The 18915-nt window shown below is 38.0% G+C and overlaps 1 protein-coding gene across 1 annotated transcript in view; it reads left to right on the plus strand.

Annotated features, from left to right (window-relative positions):
- The window catches only part of LOC120557727 (voltage-dependent calcium channel subunit alpha-2/delta-2-like), a 54459-nt gene extending 38878 nt beyond the window's left edge, over positions 1-15581 (plus strand). The window contains exons 17-38 of the mRNA XM_039798291.1: positions 427-501; positions 615-689; positions 899-970; positions 1190-1261; positions 2199-2260; positions 2450-2526; positions 2635-2695; positions 2782-2879; positions 2972-3062; positions 3209-3271; positions 3375-3478; positions 4340-4438; positions 4625-4716; positions 4825-4872; positions 5796-5867; positions 6340-6492; positions 6594-6646; positions 6844-6899; positions 7333-7456; positions 7561-7670; positions 7787-7869; positions 9871-15581. Of these exons, the coding sequence (XP_039654225.1) occupies positions 427-501; positions 615-689; positions 899-970; positions 1190-1261; positions 2199-2260; positions 2450-2526; positions 2635-2695; positions 2782-2879; positions 2972-3062; positions 3209-3271; positions 3375-3478; positions 4340-4438; positions 4625-4716; positions 4825-4872; positions 5796-5867; positions 6340-6492; positions 6594-6646; positions 6844-6899; positions 7333-7456; positions 7561-7670; positions 7787-7869; positions 9871-9966 (1836 nt within the window). The 3' untranslated portion in view covers positions 9967-15581. The remainder of the gene's footprint in view (positions 1-426; positions 502-614; positions 690-898; positions 971-1189; positions 1262-2198; positions 2261-2449; positions 2527-2634; positions 2696-2781; positions 2880-2971; positions 3063-3208; positions 3272-3374; positions 3479-4339; positions 4439-4624; positions 4717-4824; positions 4873-5795; positions 5868-6339; positions 6493-6593; positions 6647-6843; positions 6900-7332; positions 7457-7560; positions 7671-7786; positions 7870-9870) is intronic.
- The last annotated feature ends 3334 nt before the right edge of the window (positions 15582-18915 follow it).

Consider the following 18915-nt stretch of genomic DNA (forward strand, 5'->3'; position numbering starts at 1 on the left):
ATACAACTTTCATGACTGTACGGTAAATATGAAGCTACTGCTGGAGAGGGTAAGCTTAGCTTAGCATAACGACTGGAAACCGGGGGAAATGGTTAGCCTCGCTCCTAGGTAACAAAATCCACCTACCAGCTTCTCTAGCTCACCGTTTAACATTTTATATCTTTTTTGGGGTAAGCCCGTGGGTAAGTGTAAATACGACACTATCTGGTGTTATGGCGGGATATGTGTGTATCTTGACTATTTCATGGCCAGGTGCAGTCACTTCTTGGTGCTAAGCTAACCTCCTGCTGGCTCCAGCTACATATTTACCAGATAGATATGAGGTATCAATTGTCTCATCTAACTTTTAGCAAGAAAGCGAATAAGCATATTTCCCAAAATGTCAAACTCTTCCTTTAACCAGCTGTATGTATTTTGTCCAAGCAGAATCAGCTGATATTAGGTGTCATGGGAGTCGATGTGCATCTAGATGAGATAAAGCGACTAACACCACGGTACAATGTATGTGCACCACATTAACACCATTAGTAGTCACATTTTGCTTTAGTTATACTTGTGATGAAGAGTACAGACTGACACACTGCTATTCCTTACTTTTATTATTTCCTAAACAGCTTGGAGCCAATGGATACATATTTGCCATTGATCCAAATGGATATCTTCTCCTTCACCCTAATCTTCAGCCAAAGGTGGGGTATATTTAGCTTACCTTTTTTAATTTTATTTCAGTTTTATTGCGGGTTGCAGGAATGAAAAGGCATGTTGAGAATACAGGCCCTTTGGGGTTTCAAATTCTGATTGTTTATATATACTGTACTTGAGATAATTATGATGCTGGTATACCTGTTCTACATTTGATGTTAATGTAAATGGATTTTTCTTACTCAACTCCTCTCAGCCGGTAAACCTTCCTGAGCCTGTGACGCTGGACTTCCTGGATGCAGAGGTGGAGGACAGCAATAAAGAGGAGGTGAGCACTTAGTGGAAAGTGGAACTGAAAGGTTTCTGGTTTCAAGCATTTTCTGTTCCTTGTTGTTGTTGCTGTTGTTCAAAGTTCTTACCGGGCCAGTGAACAACTATCTGTCTCAGGACAATCTGCCTACCAGGTAACTGAAGGCCCCACGTAACATGTTTTCATTACATGTTTGTGACTGAAAAAAACCAACCGCTTTGTATTTTCATTTTCTAGATCCGGCGACAAATGATTGATGGAAGACCAGGTGAAATGCAGGTCAAAACTCTTGTCAAGTCGATTGATGAGGCAAGTAAATTCACCTTCTGAAAAGATTTAAACATTTCTTTAGTCTGACTGCAGCCGTCGTGTAGAGCATGGAAACGCACGGCCACCCTTGTTTTCAGTCTGTACGGTGAAACAGCTAAAAGGTTTTGATCAGCTGATGTTAGGGTTCTGGCTGGGCGGTAGTGGGTTAAAAGTTATTTCACTATGTATTTATTTCCAAATAACTGTTTTGAAGGCCCAATTCTTATTTTGTTACGATATAATTATTTTGACCATTAGTCTCACGTTGCCAGACCTATCTCCACAGCGCTATGGTGATAGGTCTGGCTGACTGTTCACACAATACAGTAATGTGAGCTATTTAAAATAGCTGGATACAAGGTTAAACGTAATTCGCTCTTACCAGTGTATCACTGTGTGTACGTTGTCCACAGCAATTCCCACCAATTGGTCCCAAAACATCCCAGTTAAATAGTAAATGCCGTAAACATATTCTATTTTTCTTTTTTTTTTTTTATTCTTTTTGGGTATTTCCCTCATACTCTGCTTCTGTCTGGGTAGTAGTCCTTACCTAGGTACTGCACATGTGCGACCTTCAACAAAGATGGAACAGAAGTGTGATGCCTCACTCTGTAGCTAAAACAGAGAGCTCAACACACAGGGTGAAAAGAGTAGCTGCAGCAATGTGCAGTACAACAAAAATATGGTGTTTTTTGAAAATTAACCCATGTAAACCTATTCCGCTATAACCTCTAAATACAATTATGAACCTGAAAATGAGCATAATATGAGCACTATAAAATCGAGCTCTCTGAGGATTGTGGTCTAAGTAGTGTACTTCTGCATCCTCATAGCTAAACACCTCACAAAACCTATATTGCACACACGTTACATAAAGTAAAATGGGTAAACTGTAGCCTGTTTACTTTGGGTGTTCTCAAATGTCTCCTCTACATAGCAATACATTGATGAGGTGTACAGAAGTTACACCTGGACTCCTATCAACGGCACCGATTATAGGTGAGCAGTTACAATAAAGTTATAAATTACAGATAAAAACTAACCAGCTGTGGCCTAATGAGGACTGCACGTATTCACTCACCTTTCCTCTCTCTCTCTCTCTCTCTCTCTCTCTCTCTCTCTCTCTCTCTCTCTCTCTATCTATCTATCTATCTATCTATCTCTCTCTCTCTCTCTCACCACCTGCAGTCTTGGTCTGGTATTACCCCCCTACAATGAATACTTCATCCAGGCAGACCTGAGTGATGTGATGCTCCAGCTCCAGTGTGAGTCCAGGGAGGCAGAGCTTTCAAGAGGCTGTGTGTATTAAGATTAAGATGTAACACAAAGAGGAGATGAAAAAAAACTAACATCCCCCTCTGTCTCTATTATAGATATGCAGTCGCTGCTGCCCAGCTCCTTTGAATCCTCAGGACATGTGTTTCTGGCTCCAAGGTGACTACCATTTCTCTTTTTCTCTTGATTTCTCAATCTGTTAGTAAAGGGAAAGTTCTTATTCATTCTGTCCTCTGTTTCTCCAGGGAATACTGCAAACGTCTGCATCTTTCTGACAACAACACCCAGTTTTTGCAGAACTTCCTGACGCTCATGCTGGACATTTCTCCAGAATCTGATGAGTGTGAGTGTGTTAACAGCATTTAGTAGTTTGTGATATCTGCCACTGCTGCAGATACAACAATGAGATAATATAACTGTTGTTTTTTGTCTCAGGTGACCAAGGCCTCATCCACAACCTGATTTTGGATTCTAGGATTATCGGGCAGCTGGCCTCTCGTGTTTGGAAGAACAAGGACTTGAATTCGTGAGTCAACTTTTTCTTGCTTTACACATGATTCTCACACGTCATTCACCAAAAAAAAAAACTTTGTGCAAATTAACAGCAATCTTCTTTAATGGTAATACAGTTAAAACACATGGAGTTGGCTAAGTAAAAACTAATTGTTACAGGTATGGCTTCCTGGCTGTATTTGCATCCACTGATGGAGGTATAACACGTGTTTTTCCCAACATGTGAGTAAGATTAATGCACTTATTAAAGCAGATAAATATATAGTAATTTCACAGATATTCTGTTTTCAGAAAACATTTAACGATTTGTGTTGTGTTTGTACAGAGCTGCTGAGCTTTGGGATGAGGATCCTGAACCTTTCAATTCAAATTATTACAGAAGGAGCCTTGACAACAAAGGCTACATGTTCAGAGCTCCATCAAGATCCTGTGAGTAACTGTGCAAATGCATCTTAAAATGGCTACAATCAAGATTTTTACAATAACAATTGATCAAAAGACTGTGTGTATGTGAATGCGGTCAGTCGTTGTGATGAACCCACAGAGAATTATCACCAATCTCTGCAGTATACTTAAGCACTGCTGGACTTTATAGGATCTTTTAGTTCATTGTTTTAGTTTTACGGCCTGCAACTTTACTGTTTTGGTTAACTGTGATCGTTTTCATCCACAGCAGAAAGCTGTTTTCATGCAAAAACTTTTCAAAACCCACTGTACACTACCTGCTCAGCACCAACTGACAAACTAACAAAGTTAGAGGCTAGCTGGTGAACATAGATGAGCATTTAGCAACTAAAGAGCCAAATATCTTCTCTGCAGTTGGAGACCAAAAACAGCGAAAGGGAGTGAATGACCAGGAACATGACTTTAAATGAATGATAATGTTGCTCTGTAACTGTGTAACTGTGTGAATAAGCAACCGTTTGAACAATTCACCACAACTGTAATGATTGGTCAATGGTGTGTTCACAGCTTGTCTCTGCTGCCCCCAAAGTGGCCAGAAAAAACCCAAAACAAATCTATAATGCAGGTTTAATGTACATGAGTTCATTTTATTGAATGAGACTTAACTGTAAATGTTTAGTGATTTAAGCAAGCTGGATTTGGGATGAGCATGTGGGACAAAATAGTCTCACAGTTTCAATCGGCAAACTATCTCAGGTGTCATCACGTCTTTGAACTGAGACAGGGGTCACGGTTGTGAAATGATAAATTCAGCATTCGTACGTGTGTGCCATTAGACTGTGACCTCACATCTGTTTTTTTAAATCACATTTTGTTTGTGAACAGTGTTGGACGACCCTGTAGGCGCAGAAAACGGAACCGTTGGAATTCTGGTTAGTTCGGCTGTAGAGGTTAATTTAGGGGGAAAACTGCTCAAACCTTCAGGTAAGAAAAATACTTTTATGTGGAAAACTTAATGTGGTATCCTGTGTCATGTGTGGGATTCCCAGGAATGCTCTTTATCACTCAGATATTTCAGCTGCCTCTGTTTTGTACCAATTCTTACCAAAACACTGTTGCTTACCCTCTTCTTCCTCTCTTTGCTCTGGTCCTGTGGATGTTGTCACTCAGTGGTCGGAGTGAAGCTGGACTTGGAGGCGTGGGTGGACAAGTTTAAGATCCTGGCCAGCAATGTGTCAGACAGTCGACAGGGCTCACACAAGGTACTGCACGGTGGCACTAATTACTAATAATCACTCATTACTTAATTAGATTGCATTTACTGTAACAAACGTGACATTAATGTCTCATAACACATTTTGTTAAAACAGTGTGGACCATCCAGAAGCTGCGAGATGGACTGTGAAGTGAACACTGACGTAAGAATGTTTTGTGTTTCATTCTCACATTAACACAACCACGGGACAGTAGCAGTCCTGCTACTACAGCCAGATACTGTCCTCAGCTTTGTGACCACAATTGCGTTCTTCAGAGGTTAAATGTGTTTCTTATATGCTTGTATTGGTCTGTCATTTAGAGGAAACTTTGCGTCCAGTTTATAGACCAGAACAGAGCTGTTGTCTCTCTTTCAGTCAACTTCACAGACGAGCAACGTTTCCAGTGTAATTAACCAAATCCACAGTGCTGCCGGTGTGCATGATTAAGATTAAGATGGTGTTTCAGGTTATTAATAACGACTACATACAACTAACGAGTGTGCAAAACAGCTGCAGCAAAAGTCAGCAATATGACAAACATGGAGTTATGTGTATTGGGGTGTAGGATATTACACTGTGAAAAATCTCCCTTTTAACAACTAATTTAGTCAGATGTTGAGCCCTAAAATCATATTTTCTTGAAAAAGGCAAAAGAAAAATCAGCCGTGGGGTGAGATTATTTATTAGTTTCTTATACATCTTATACTTAGTGATTTGCTCTAAAATGTTGAAAACTTGGACCAAGTGTATATAAATTATTACTTTATATAATATAAATTGGCTTGTTTTGATAATGGAGTCTAGCATGGTTAATTTAAGACCAAATGACTCATGAGAAAATGTTTTTTTGCAGTTTAATGTATTTTATATTGAAAAGATTCATGTACTCTGCCTGTATAAAGACATATTTTTCTTGTATTGGTTTTCAGCTTTTCACACTTGCCTGCAGGTTTTTACAGTCTGCTATCTCCCCTTATAAGATCACGTCAACCTGTATCTTGAGGTTTTCGGTTTCCTGCTGCTGTTCAGTGAAAGTAGAGTTAAAAATTGCTCACTTGATGTAAACTGTGCCATGTCGTCTGTAGGACCTCCTCTGCTACCTCATCGATGATGGTGGATTTCTGGTAATGTCCAATCAGAGAGATCACTGGAAAAAGGTTTGTCTTTGTGTGGTAATGTGCTCACTCTTTTATTGTATCTCATGCACTGTCTACTTTTCAAATAAAGTATGCTGTATGTCTTATTCACTATGTTTTAAAATTGATGCAAAATAAAGGTATACAAATCTTTTTTATATTTTGTAAGCAGATGTGAATTTCTGAGGTTTTTATCAACCTAGCAGTTGTTAATGGTATTGGTGTATTGCATGTTTTAAATCATATTTTGTATTTTTGCTGATTTCAAAAATAGTTTTGTTTACAGGAACATTTAAGTATTTAACTCAACTAAATTAATCTCAATTTTCCTGCATTTATATGAGTTCAGTTCAGTTGTCACTGCAGGGCCAAATAAATGAAACGAAACAAAATACAAAAGAAAGAAAGAAGTGAAAACATTAATAAAGTTTATATTTCCCTTATACACTTTCTTCTCCTCTGTGTTGCTGTCTTTCCTTTCTATCCATGACAGATCGGTCTTTTCTTTGGTGATGTGGACCCTTACCTGATGCATGCACTCTACAACAGCTCAATCTTCACTCGCCGTCAGTCTTTCCACTACCAGTCTGCATGTGAACCAGTCAGCAGCAGCCATACTGGTGCAGCACCGAGGGGCATCTTTGTGGTAAGAGACCACCTGCAGGTTTTAGATTCTGGGACATTTTATTATACATCGTTTTGATATGGTGGAAAGCTCTCATCTGTAACTACTCTATGTTTCTACAGCCGTCCATTGCTGACATCCTCAGCTTGGCCTGGTGGAGCTCCACGGTTGCATGGTGAGAATTTCAGATGACACCAAGAACATGTGTGCCATTTAAAACAATTTAAACTGTGTAAAGACTTCTGCACATTACACTGGGGTGGGGGGGTGGGGGTTAGGTCAGTGTTACTGTAGCTGTGACATGTGTTTACTATATTTATTGATGTTTACAGATGGTATTTCATTGTGCAATGTGAACATTTTTGTGAACAGGTCTGTGACCCAGCAGCTACTGTATGGACTGGCCTACAACAGCTGGCTCTACCAAGGTGGATTTGTATATCTTAACACAATATTTGTGTGCAAACATGAATATCTCCGCATGGATTAATGGATTCAGGAATTTTTAAGGCTCATTATTTTCTGTTTTTATGTTGAAAATGATAGAAATTAGATTAAAAAAAAAATGTCACTTGTACAAACATCTAACAAGCAGCTAATTTGCATTCCTTATTTTTCGCCTCACACTTCTGTTACCGTAAATATGTCATAAGCTGACCCCGTTTTGTTAACAATGAAGTGCATTCCTGCACCAGGACATCTGGAAACAACAACATTTAGATTAATGTGTACATAAAACCTGGATAAAAATCAATTCAAACCAGTTTCCTCCTTTTAGAACATCTTAGTCTCATTAAAAAAATAATCAATCCAAATGAGCTTTTAGAATAAACATTATATAAAATGTTGTTTGTGTTCTAGATGATCTCCTGGTTGAAGGTTTTGAGTCGAGGGAAAGCAGCTGTATGACTATCCAAAGCCAGTTCTACTTTACAAACACAACCAACTCCTACAACGTGCTGCAGGACTGTGGAAACTGCTCACGGTGGGTTTTTCTTAAGAGCATCAGCAGTATGTGTTTGTGCTCTCATACCTGCACTCTACATACTGTATGAAGTTGGCTAAATATCCATCACTGTCTCCCCACAGGCTGTTCCACGCAAAGCGCATAGAAAACACCAACCTCCTCTTTGTGGTCGCTGAGACGCTCCCCTGCAGCTCATGTGAGATCGAGAGGTTGACACGGATCAGGACAGAATGTATCCTTTTCATGCTCATGCTCACACTCTCTCTCATTTATGCTGACAGTGGAAATCTCTTCGATCTTGTGTGGCAGGTAAGCTCACTACTAACTCCCTTAACTAAAAACAAACAGTTCAGGAGGAGAATCCATGCGAAGTACTGAGCAACGCGCGATATCGTAAAGGCCCGACATCCTGCTTTGACTACAGTGCCTTAGTAAGTAGATATACACTATGAGTACGGAATTATATTTTTGCCTCAATCCTGAGCGTGCAATGGGCCATTTTAAGCACAGAAAAACATTTTTGTAAGCACATAAACTATATTTTGTAGAGAAATTATTATCACACAAAGAATAATTAGTTTTTAACAAAAGAAAATGTGCCCTCTTGGTGTCCGTGCTCCGTGCACTCACAAATCTTTATGAAATTCCGCTTGTAAATTAGCCTTTACCTTGCTAACTTGGTCGGTAGCTAGCTAATCTCACCAGATAAACATTAGTTAACTACAATAGTTGGATAACCTCACAGCCAAAGCATTATAATCATTAATATAGTTCATTGAAAAAATTACTTTAACTGTGCCGCTACAACAGAGTGGGCTACATCTTATTTTAAAAGCACAATATAAGGTGGTTAATGGTAATTAGTTGTAATAGAAATGTATGATCATAATTCAATTCAATTCAATTTTATTTATAGTATCAAATCATAACACAGGTTATCTCGAGACACTTTACAGATAGAGTAGGTCTAGACCACACTCTATAATTTACGAAGCCCCAACAATTACAATAAGTCCCTTAAGAGCAAGCAGTGCGACAGTGGCGAGGAAAAACTCCCTCTTGGGAAGAAACCTCGGACAGACGCAGGCTCTTGGTAGGCGGTGTCTGACGGTGCCGGTTGGGGATATGATGAACAGTGGTGATAATAGTCACATTAATAATGGAACAGTGACTTCAAATGGTAGTCGTAGTAGTTCATGTCATATCAGGGCGCTGCAGGGCGTTACAGGATGTAGCGTGGCCCAGCAGAGCATGGATGGACGTAGCAGGAAGCAGCAGGGTTCAGCAGGAAGCAGCATGACATTGCAGAGCACCGCTGAATGAGGGAGTGCAGCAGGCCCATGGCGACAGCTGGAACCAAGATCTTGGTGCCAACGTTCTCCAAGGAAATACGCTGGGGGAAAAAAAACATAAGGACTCCGGGGAGTAAACTCCCCAGAAGCTAGGATTAATAACAAGCATTTCTGGGATGGGATAAACACAAATAGTAATAGTAATAGAAATAGTAATAGAAAGGGAGAGGAGAGAGCAGCTCAGTGTGTCAACGGAAGGAAGTCCCCCGGCAGTCTAAAACTATAACAGCGTAACTATAACAGCGTACCTAAGCCGTGTAGCTGGCAATTATCAAGCCAACTAGCTTACTTACTGTAGCTACTGCTTATTTGGCAGAAGTAAGCTAACTACCTAACAAAATAGCTAGGTAAATAAAGCACAGACTAACTCACAACTGGAATTTCATAAAAGTTCATTCCCTTCTGTCCAAGAAAAGCTGCCATTATGCTTCATCAGAACTGCTTGTCAGATGGTTGAACCCACTCCCCGTGTCGGTCAATTTCTGATAACTTTCCAAAACAGACAATCTGACAACTTCACAACGTGACTGGCGGAAAGGAGCCAGAGTTTAAACTTCTCTCTTTCTGCTGCCACTATTCATGTGAACAACGGAGTGCAACACTATGAATTTGTGCCAGGAGAGACCGTCTTTAAAATGTGCAACATTATCGTCATATTTCAACGATAGCACGTCCCCCCTCTCTATGACAACCAGCTTTTCAGTCTACCTTCCAGTGTACTTTAAACACTTTTGATATCCGACGTGGTTGGACAACACATCTGTCAAAGTAGTTGAAATATGACGATAACGTTTTTTTTAGCATAACCTGACCCTAACAATCATTATACTAGCAATTGGATTGAGACAAAACAGCCAATCATAAACGACATACTCCAGTTTTACTTGTGGCTGGAATTGTGGTTTACACTGAATTATAATAATTTTATATAATATTTATTCTTACAAACATCGTTTCTCTGTTCAAATCCCATCACACACTTAGAAATAAGGCACTAAATCCATATATGAAGTGCAAAACCAATCATATTTATGAATCATTAGATTTGGAAAAAGGATTTATTGTTAACTCTTGTTGCAGGAAAACGCGTCAGAGTGTGGGCGGGGTCATGCACTGCAGTCCTCCATAGGAGTCCTTCTCTTCATTCAGCTTATTCTGCCTTTTTTCCATCTCTGACACGTGCAAACACTCTAATTGACATCTTTCATCTCATTGGGTTTAGGCTCGGATCTACTGAAGGTCAGATCAAACAGCAACTGCAAAATGATTCTTTTTTTATCTACAAATGGCACATAGTGCATTTGTGCTTGGAAAAAAATATGTGGATCAGCTCTTAGTGCTTTTTGCCTTATTGCTTATGCATTTGTTGGTGTTTCAGGGCTCGAGTGCAAAATATAGGAAGAGAATGTGTTGAGTGTGCATGCTACTTAAACTAGGACAAGCATGTTTAACATTTTTGCATACGGGCTCAGCCATGTAAGCAACCACCAAAATGTCAGGGAGGCAACTGAAATGTACTTTTAACAGGCCAATAAATGATCACCCAGCAGGAACAGACGTCAGTCACAATTTTAGGTTGAGTTGTGGTGGTGAAATGATAAAAGATCTAAAAACTCAGTTGGATTTATATGCTGTGTGGTAAATACACAGTGGTGGAAAGAAGTCAGATCTTTTACTTAAGTAAAGTTGCTCCAGCAATTCCAGTCAAAGTCATGCATTCAAGATTTTAAAAGCAGATAAGTATTAGCAACGAAATGAACTTAAAGTATAAGAAATACTCATTTGACAGCAGAATGGGTCCTGCCAGTGTTATCGCATTATATTATCAGATAATTATTATTGTTAATGTATTAAGCATGCATTTTAATGTTGTAGCTCATCAAAATTGAGCTAATATTTACTACTTTATATACTGTTGGGTTGTTTTATGTATAACAATCATTTTAAAAACTCAGCATAGGTTTTCTATGTAAATAATTAAAATGAAAGAAAATACAGCTGTCAGATAAATGTAGTGGGATAACAAGGACAAAATTTCCTTCTACGCTATAGTGGAGTCGAAATATTAAGGTGCTCTGTGGAGTTTTCTTGCAAATACAAAGGTTCTGCTTAAAATCAATGTTTTTTACCAAACTACAATATGTGTATTCTTGAGCTCCAACAAACGTGTTGAATGTTCTCTCTGCCAAAATCTTAAAACCACGTTGTTTACATCAATGTTTACTTGCTTGCAGTCATCTTCTTCCCTGCATTTTCTGGCATATTGCAGCATTTCTCGACACGTTACTGCCACCTGTAGGTCAGTGGAATAGCGTGAAACCATTGGCTGTACTGTATAGCGTGTACTCAAAAACATATCTTCATAGCGCTACTAGTGGTCAAAACTCCACAGGGTACATTAAAGTAGCAAAAAATATAATTACTCATGTAAAGTACAAGCAACATCAACACTATACCCAATTATAGTACTTGAGTAAATGTACTTAAAGGCACCCTCCAGTGTGTTTTTACATTTTTATGATATTTAATATTTTAGTTGTACCTTAGTTTAGTGTGTTATTTTATTTTAATAATAGCATTTCTTTGTGCAGTGAATGGATGCAATCAAGGCAGTGTTATTCAAGAAATTCCACCTGCAGAAATAGTACTAGTAATAGTAATAGTAATAGACTGTCTCACTCACTCTCTTTGTCTGATAAACAGTGAATCCATCAAATGAAGTGCCATATCACTGTTTTCAAAAATGCTGTATTGTTAGCTGCAATCTTTTTGCCATGCTTATGGATTACGTCCGACTATAATCCACATACCCATTCTCTGTTTGAGAAAGAACGTTAACCATTACACAGGCAATACTGGCTGGAGGGGGCCTTTTAATTACTTCTTCAAATACAACACAATACAATACTTGTGCAACGCCACCACATGTTTTATCCAGAGGAGTGCCGTGATTGGCCGGACACAGTTGTTAACACAACAACTTTGTGGAGAGAGTATTCTGAGTTTTTAGATCTTTCACTGTCACTGTCTGACACCTTGTTGATCAGCTCTGAATATATTTAAATGACTTTTCAGCTGTATATTTAACAGCATTTGTGTATTTGGGATGGCTTATTGGATAATTATAACTGCAGTCCACCTTAATAGTTATCTGTTCAAATGGATTCACAATGTTCATACAACTGCTGGGTGTAAGCTATCAAAGGCATTTACACAACTGACAGTTTTACATTTTGCACACCACACAAAAAGCTAACTACTACAGCATGAAAATGTAAATAGACAGAAGCTCAGATGCTGCTGCTTCCGGCAACTTCTGCTTTTGTTGGCTTTCTGAAATTCAAAATGAATTATCTGCACCAGTTTTCATTTGCATGTTCCGTCCTAGTACATGTCTTTGCACATAAAGGAGCTCCCTGCACCTACAGCAGTTTTTACATGATAGTACATCCGGGCCTTAACCTCACATTCACTTCAGTGTCTTTCAATCCACCTCTGATCTTTGCCAAGACAGTTTCAGTACTATAAATTGTATCATACATGACATGACCCAGAATGATTTCCCTTTGCCATCTCAAGTATGCTCTGTCTCTTAAATCTAAATATAGTATATTTGGACGTATTTATTTCCCCTAAAAATATTTTCTCAGAGCACTTTGACAAATGAGACCACAGGTGAGAAAAGCCAGTATGATGGATTGTTAAAGTCAAGGTTTGTTTTGCTGAAATGCTTCCACCGATACTCTGTATGATCTTTAAGTGCTTCCAGTTGATAAGAATCGTTGAAGGGTGTAAAATCGGTTACAAACAGACCAGAATGAACAAATATTAACCGGGATTTGTAACAAAAATATAGTAGTGAATTCTCCAAACCACAGCATGGTTTAGTGCAATAATGATGTGATAATCTGATACTTGCTTTTAGCAGTAATTACCATGACCATTATTTTATCATCAAGTTTAGATTTTAAATAATTCTACATTTATATTATACATGCAGTGTTATCTCTGTAGACTTATAGGACAAAACATGTGCAGACGTCAGTGTGTGGCTGACATGTTTTAAACATTAGTTGTTTGATCGAAGGGAAGCTCTCTGTAACTTTTTTGTATCTTGTATCGCCAATATTTGTCAAACCTGAATTTATGCACTTATGTATGCTTCTGTATGGGGAATGTAGCTTCTGAACAGCTTTCAGTGTTATCAATATGTGATGCTTTTTGGCCCTCTGTTGAGATTCCCCTGATGTCTCGTTCAAAGTGATGATTCGCTGTGGTAGAATATTTTAATTGTATCATGCATACCTCGTCGTGGCGGTGATATCTGATTCCACTTTTTACTAAATTGTAAAGCTGTAAGACTTAGTAAGTTAGTCACAATGAAATGTCTGCCCAGTCGTGGATGAGGTCATTACAACTTCAGTTAGAAGTATTGCACTAAAAAATGTTTTAGATTGTACAATTTATTTAATTTATGTCAGGGGTAAAACTGTTTTTGTTCAGGTTTAATAAGCACATAACAGAACATATACAACATACAGTTTTCAACACAACATAACATTAGGGAAATAAATGTGTTAGTGTGCTATATTAAAATAATGTTTTAAGACAAAAAGTATATGTTCATTCAGAAAAAGCTAAATTACCTTAAAAAATGCTTAAAATTACATCTAGAAAATGTTTAAATGCTGGACACAAGATGTATCCTACTGGACCAGAATTGACTATTCTGTCACAAAGCATGCTTGTACATACAGTTGAATACATGTTAAACTCAGATTGAAGCACAGAGAAAATGTTCCCCCTTTCAGCAGATGAATGTGAAAACTCGGCACATGCCTCATTCTGCAAAGTGAAGTTGAAGCATCCAAGTGAAGTGACAATAAGCTGAACACATTTTTGAGTTGATAGGGGAATTTCAATTATTAAAAGGAATTCTAGTGAAGAAGAGCCTTGGAACAGTGTATCACTGTCTTATTCGTGAGGATTTGCATGATAAAATCCTGAAAACATTTTCCCACAGTGATTTCGTCAGCCCCTGAGGTCTTCTTGTGTTTTTGATCATTTGATCTGGTTAAAGAGTTAATGGGGAGGGGTATTTTTAAAAACCTTTTTTGACAAAATATTTGTAAAATGCTGTTTCTCTCTGTCTGCCTGGTGTTCCACCCTGCAGTGCCTTGTTGCACTCATTTTAGATGGCAGGAACTTTTGGCTCTTAGCCATGAGGACGTTCATCCTGCAGGGCCATGCGAACGACACACTTGAATTTCAAGGGTTGCAATGGTCTAGCTTAAAATGGACATCTCTCGGTCAGGTAATAAAAAAAGATGCTCTTCATGGACTTATGAAGCATTTTAAAGGAGCACAGCACAGTTTTGAAAGAGCTCAACAGAAGTGTGTCGAGCAGCTGGCCTCCCCTCCTGCCTTCTCGTGAACAGATGTTTGTCAAAGCGACGAGAACAAACTTGCTGCCCTTCTGCTACGTGTCGTTTATCTCTACACTGTGGTTAAGCCTCGAATCAAAGCACAGACACTGTCCATTGACATAGATTTACTTTGTCCCATCTGCACACTGGATATTCTATATTGAAGCCTGTTGAAAACATGTACTTTTCCATTAGGACTGACTGAAACGAGTGAATGTTTATGTACAGTAATACCTACTGTTGTGCATCTCTGCTGTACCCGAGCATGGTGGGGACGCGGAGAAGCAGATAAAAGCTCATCACATTTTGGAGACCTCTGCAAAAACACTGCTTTAAAAAAAGAAACAACAAAAAAAGCTTTTACTCTGAGACCTGCAGTAGTAACTTTAGGTCGTATTGCATTACTCAACAACACTGTTGTACATTGAGGGAAAGACATTTTGTGGAACTCTTTATAGCCTACAATATATTACTGTTGAGGTCAGTGTTTCGGTATTTATTTGCATGATATTTTGAACAGTTTACAGATTTATGTACATAGTCTGATGAATATTTTACATTCCTGTCCACTTCCGGCTCTCCAGTACTGTGGGTAGAAGTGAGGGCGCCCTCTGTGGATATTTGGGGTGATGTGGAGGCCTCAGAGCTCTTTGCTGTGTGTAACCGAACAAAGTGGAAAGTTTGACTTCAGTGAAGCCTACAATAACTGTCAGTTTTTAATTTAGGTATTTTGCAGCAAGTTAAAGCACAGAGAAGTTTAGAGGTATGAGCAACATACTGCCTGATTAAACTTTTGTCGTTTATTTAGGAAAAAAGTGACACAAACACGCTGGAGATGATTTATGCATTTAAAGGCTGTATAACGAACAAATAAGGCAATGGCATGTGTGGGGACACTCCTTTATAAATTAACTTTGTTTATGAAATAGATTTAAGTGTTGCTTTTTTAATTTATTTAATTATTATTTTGTCTGTTTATTTATTTGGGTATTGTGAATAATATTTGTACTGGACAGAAAGGAATTGAATGTGTTTGAAGCTTGAGTGGGCACACTAAGCAATTTAAAAGAAAATTGCAAAACAGACAAAAAAATATATATATACCGTATGTCCATGTACTTTTATTTACCGAGTATCAACACATGAGAATGTTAATGTTTTTTGCTGTAACTTTGCTTTTCATTTTGCTGACAATGTTTACCTGGGACAGTCTCCAATGCCACCTCATTTTTGTACAGTCAATGTGAAGCAGTCAGCAGAAGATGAAGGCTAACTTTGTAAAGATTTTGTCAGTCACATTACAAAAATGGATATTTAAATGTTTATATCTTTGGTGATTAAATGCTGTTGATATTTTTCACTTCAGCTCTCATTCCTTATTTGATCAATTATTTTCCATTATTAGTTTCTTAAAGTATGGCGGCCCTCAGAAATATTTTGTTTGGCCCCTGAACGTGACATGAAACACATGCATTATATTTTAATCATCTGGGTGTATTTCAGTACCTTCACTTTTAATAGCTTATTTAATACATTACTCGGCTGCTGCGTCAAACTGCCCCCTGAAATGATGTTTCGTTTTATTTAGGCCTATGCACTTTTCCTGTGCAACCCTCAATCATATGGTGGCTCACTGAATTGGCACTCAGTCTTCAAAACTTTGATAACCCCTGGTTCATAGTGTAGTATGTCATAAAAAAGCATAGTATGGTTTGTCATAAAAAATCATAAGTCATAGTATAGTATGTCATTAAAAATGTTGTAAAAAAGTAATAGTTCAGTATGCCTTAAAATAGTCATAGAGTCCTAGTATGTCATTAGAAAAGTCATTAAGACGTTATAGTATTGTCATAGAAACGTTATTAGAAAAAAATCATTGTAGGCCACGTCATAAAAAAGTCATGGTATAGTCATAGTAAAAATGTCATAAAAAAAACTCATAATTGTATAAATTGAATAGTAGTATTTAGTCCTTGGCCACAAGATGGACAAGTAAGAAAAGTTATCCTGGCACTAAACTGTAGATTTACAATACAGTGAACTGAACTGTATTCCAGTGAGGAGCCCTTCCTTCCATTATCTATGTAATGGAGAGAGACTGTTTTTCTGTGTCAGCTGTCAGGGATTAAAACATGAGTTTTAGTTGGCTCGACTCACACCAGAAAAGAAATCTTAGGAGTCAAGCAGCTTGTATGGTCATCAAGTGCATTTGCTCATAATGTCAGTCAGTAAAGATATCAAACGCTAAGGTGATGTATTCATGAGAAAGACAATATAGGTCGCTGGCTGTTCCTACTGTATAAACACAAAAAGCTCTCGATGGGAGTTGAGAGAGTTTTTGGCTCCTCTGGTTCCATAAATCATCAGTCCTGTGTGCCAGAGGCTCTTAGGGATATTGTTTGGATTAGTGATACCTATCCAGCAGGCATTGTGCCTTGTTATGTGGCTTAAAATACACCGTCTGATTTAGCCATGATATCAGACCATCAGTGTTTGGCAAAGCGTTTTGAATCTTATCATTTTAATGCATCATAGCCTACTGTATGGTGTATAACCAGCACTGGAGGCTCGCCTCTCATAAGCTGAACATCAGAGACACCGATCTGTTCTGTTTGCTTTCAGGAGAGACAGGTCTGCTGCACAACATGGCTTCCTTTTGGGTAAAACTGTTTTAATTACAATTTATTTAAGAGGAGACCTGTTGTAGAATCAGATGTTGTAGCCAAATGTTTTAATTTGTAATGTTAATATTGTTATATTATATGTTATTGTTATAAGTTATAAGTTATTTATTAACAATGTACTTATTGTTTGACAAGCTGGTCTCAGGCCAACAATAGCACACTGAAACCACTTGAATCACCATACAAACAATCCATAAAAACTTTGGATAAAAAAACTAAGCATTTCTATCACTGCATAATTTTGAAGAAGTAACAGCTTTTAAACTGGGAAGACCTAATGAAATATGTAAACGTATGTTTGGTATATAAAGTCACTCATAACCTAGCTCCACCGCCACTTGTCTATATCAACAGAAGATCAGATACTGTTCGAGTCACAAGAGGATCCTCAAGAGGAGACTGTGTTATTCCGATGCAGAAAAGTTCTTTTAGTCAGTCAGCCTGGTCCATCAGAGGGTCAAGAGAGTGGAACTCAATCCCAAACCATATCAGACAGTTAAACACATATACGTCTTTTGCTGAGCAGCTAAAACACTGGATGGTCAATACATATACATGTCAGCACTAACTCTATTTATGATACATATTATTCTGTTAGTTTGAGTCAACATACATGAATTTTACTTATTGTTTCTTCTTAGTTTAATACTGCTTTTATTGATCTTAATGGTTATGTCTGTTCTAATTTATATATATATATATATTTATTTATTTTTTTTACTTTATACCCTGTTGTTGTGTTTTGTCTTGTGCTACGTTGTGTGTTGAATTTTTGTCTTGTTGTTTTCTGTTTTTGTGATGTTTTGTGCTAAGTCTTGCTTTGCTTGTGTTGTTTTTTTTTTTTGTCTCTTTGTATTTAAAAAAAAAAGAAGCCTTTTTTAACATCGAAGGCAGGGGACTACAGATGAAAAATATCCTTTTGGCTAATTCTGGCTTTTTTAACCCATGGGAAATCATGTGTTTTATTAATTTGCGCTGTCCCCTTTCATAAATAAACTAAACTCAAATTCAAACTCAAGTGTATAGTCGAGCAGCTTATAAATATATAAATGATGATATAATAATATAGATAAGTGTTTTTGCATTATATGTGAGAAAGCATATTTCTTTCACTAGTTTCACTACTAGTTAACTGCTAAAATACTTGAGGCAATCAATAGCTTAGGACCTTTTTATGAGGATAATTTTATGATTTAAAACAACTTGATTCACAGTGATGTAAAATGGTGGCTACGTGTAGCAGGACTAAAGCAGGTTTCTTTTTGTGAATTTGATACTTGTCTAATATGGAGACAGCTATTTGGGAGGGGCTCTAAGCAGAAATTAACCTTATTCAAAGTTATTCAGAGAAAAACAGATGCTACTGTAATATGCCATACTTAGCTGTGTTTTGATATTCATGCATAGGAACTAAAACATACCAAAATACAAGATGTAACTCTAAAATGTCCCCTGTACAGTGAGAGAATTCTGTCAACAATAGAGTAGGCTAGTTCAAAGTCGAGTCTGGTGCCACAGATTCAGGAGCAAACAGGTGCAGTAAGATTAGTGGTGGGAGAAAGGCAGCTGTCATTTGTCACATTGTTAATGAATGGCTCCCCAAAGAGGAAGCACACAGTACTGTATGTTTGCTTTACTCCCAAAATATGTTTGAAATGTGTCTGATTTTTCTTCTTCTCCGCTGTCAGGAAGAGTCTTGATGCAACAGGTAAAACACACTCCATCTTTAGACCCACTTGAGTCACAATTTGGACACATTTGTCTTTAAAATGTTCTAACTAATGACTCGCTATGTTTCAGTATAGATAGACAGACAGATAGTCTCGCATTGCCAGACCTATCTCCAGAGCACTGTGTCAGCAATGGAGTATGTTCTGGCTACACCCAGGGGCGTTTCTAGGATTTGAGGACATTGGGGGCTTAGCCCTGACCTAGGGGATCTGGGGAGACCATCCCCGGGATTTAATTTTTTATAAACAAGCTCTATTTTAAAGGTGCAATAGGTAAGCCTTATA

Source organism: Perca fluviatilis, chromosome 4 (genome assembly GCF_010015445.1).
Source record: "Perca fluviatilis chromosome 4, GENO_Pfluv_1.0, whole genome shotgun sequence".
In the NCBI taxonomy this organism is placed as follows: Eukaryota; Metazoa; Chordata; class Actinopteri; order Perciformes; family Percidae; genus Perca; species Perca fluviatilis.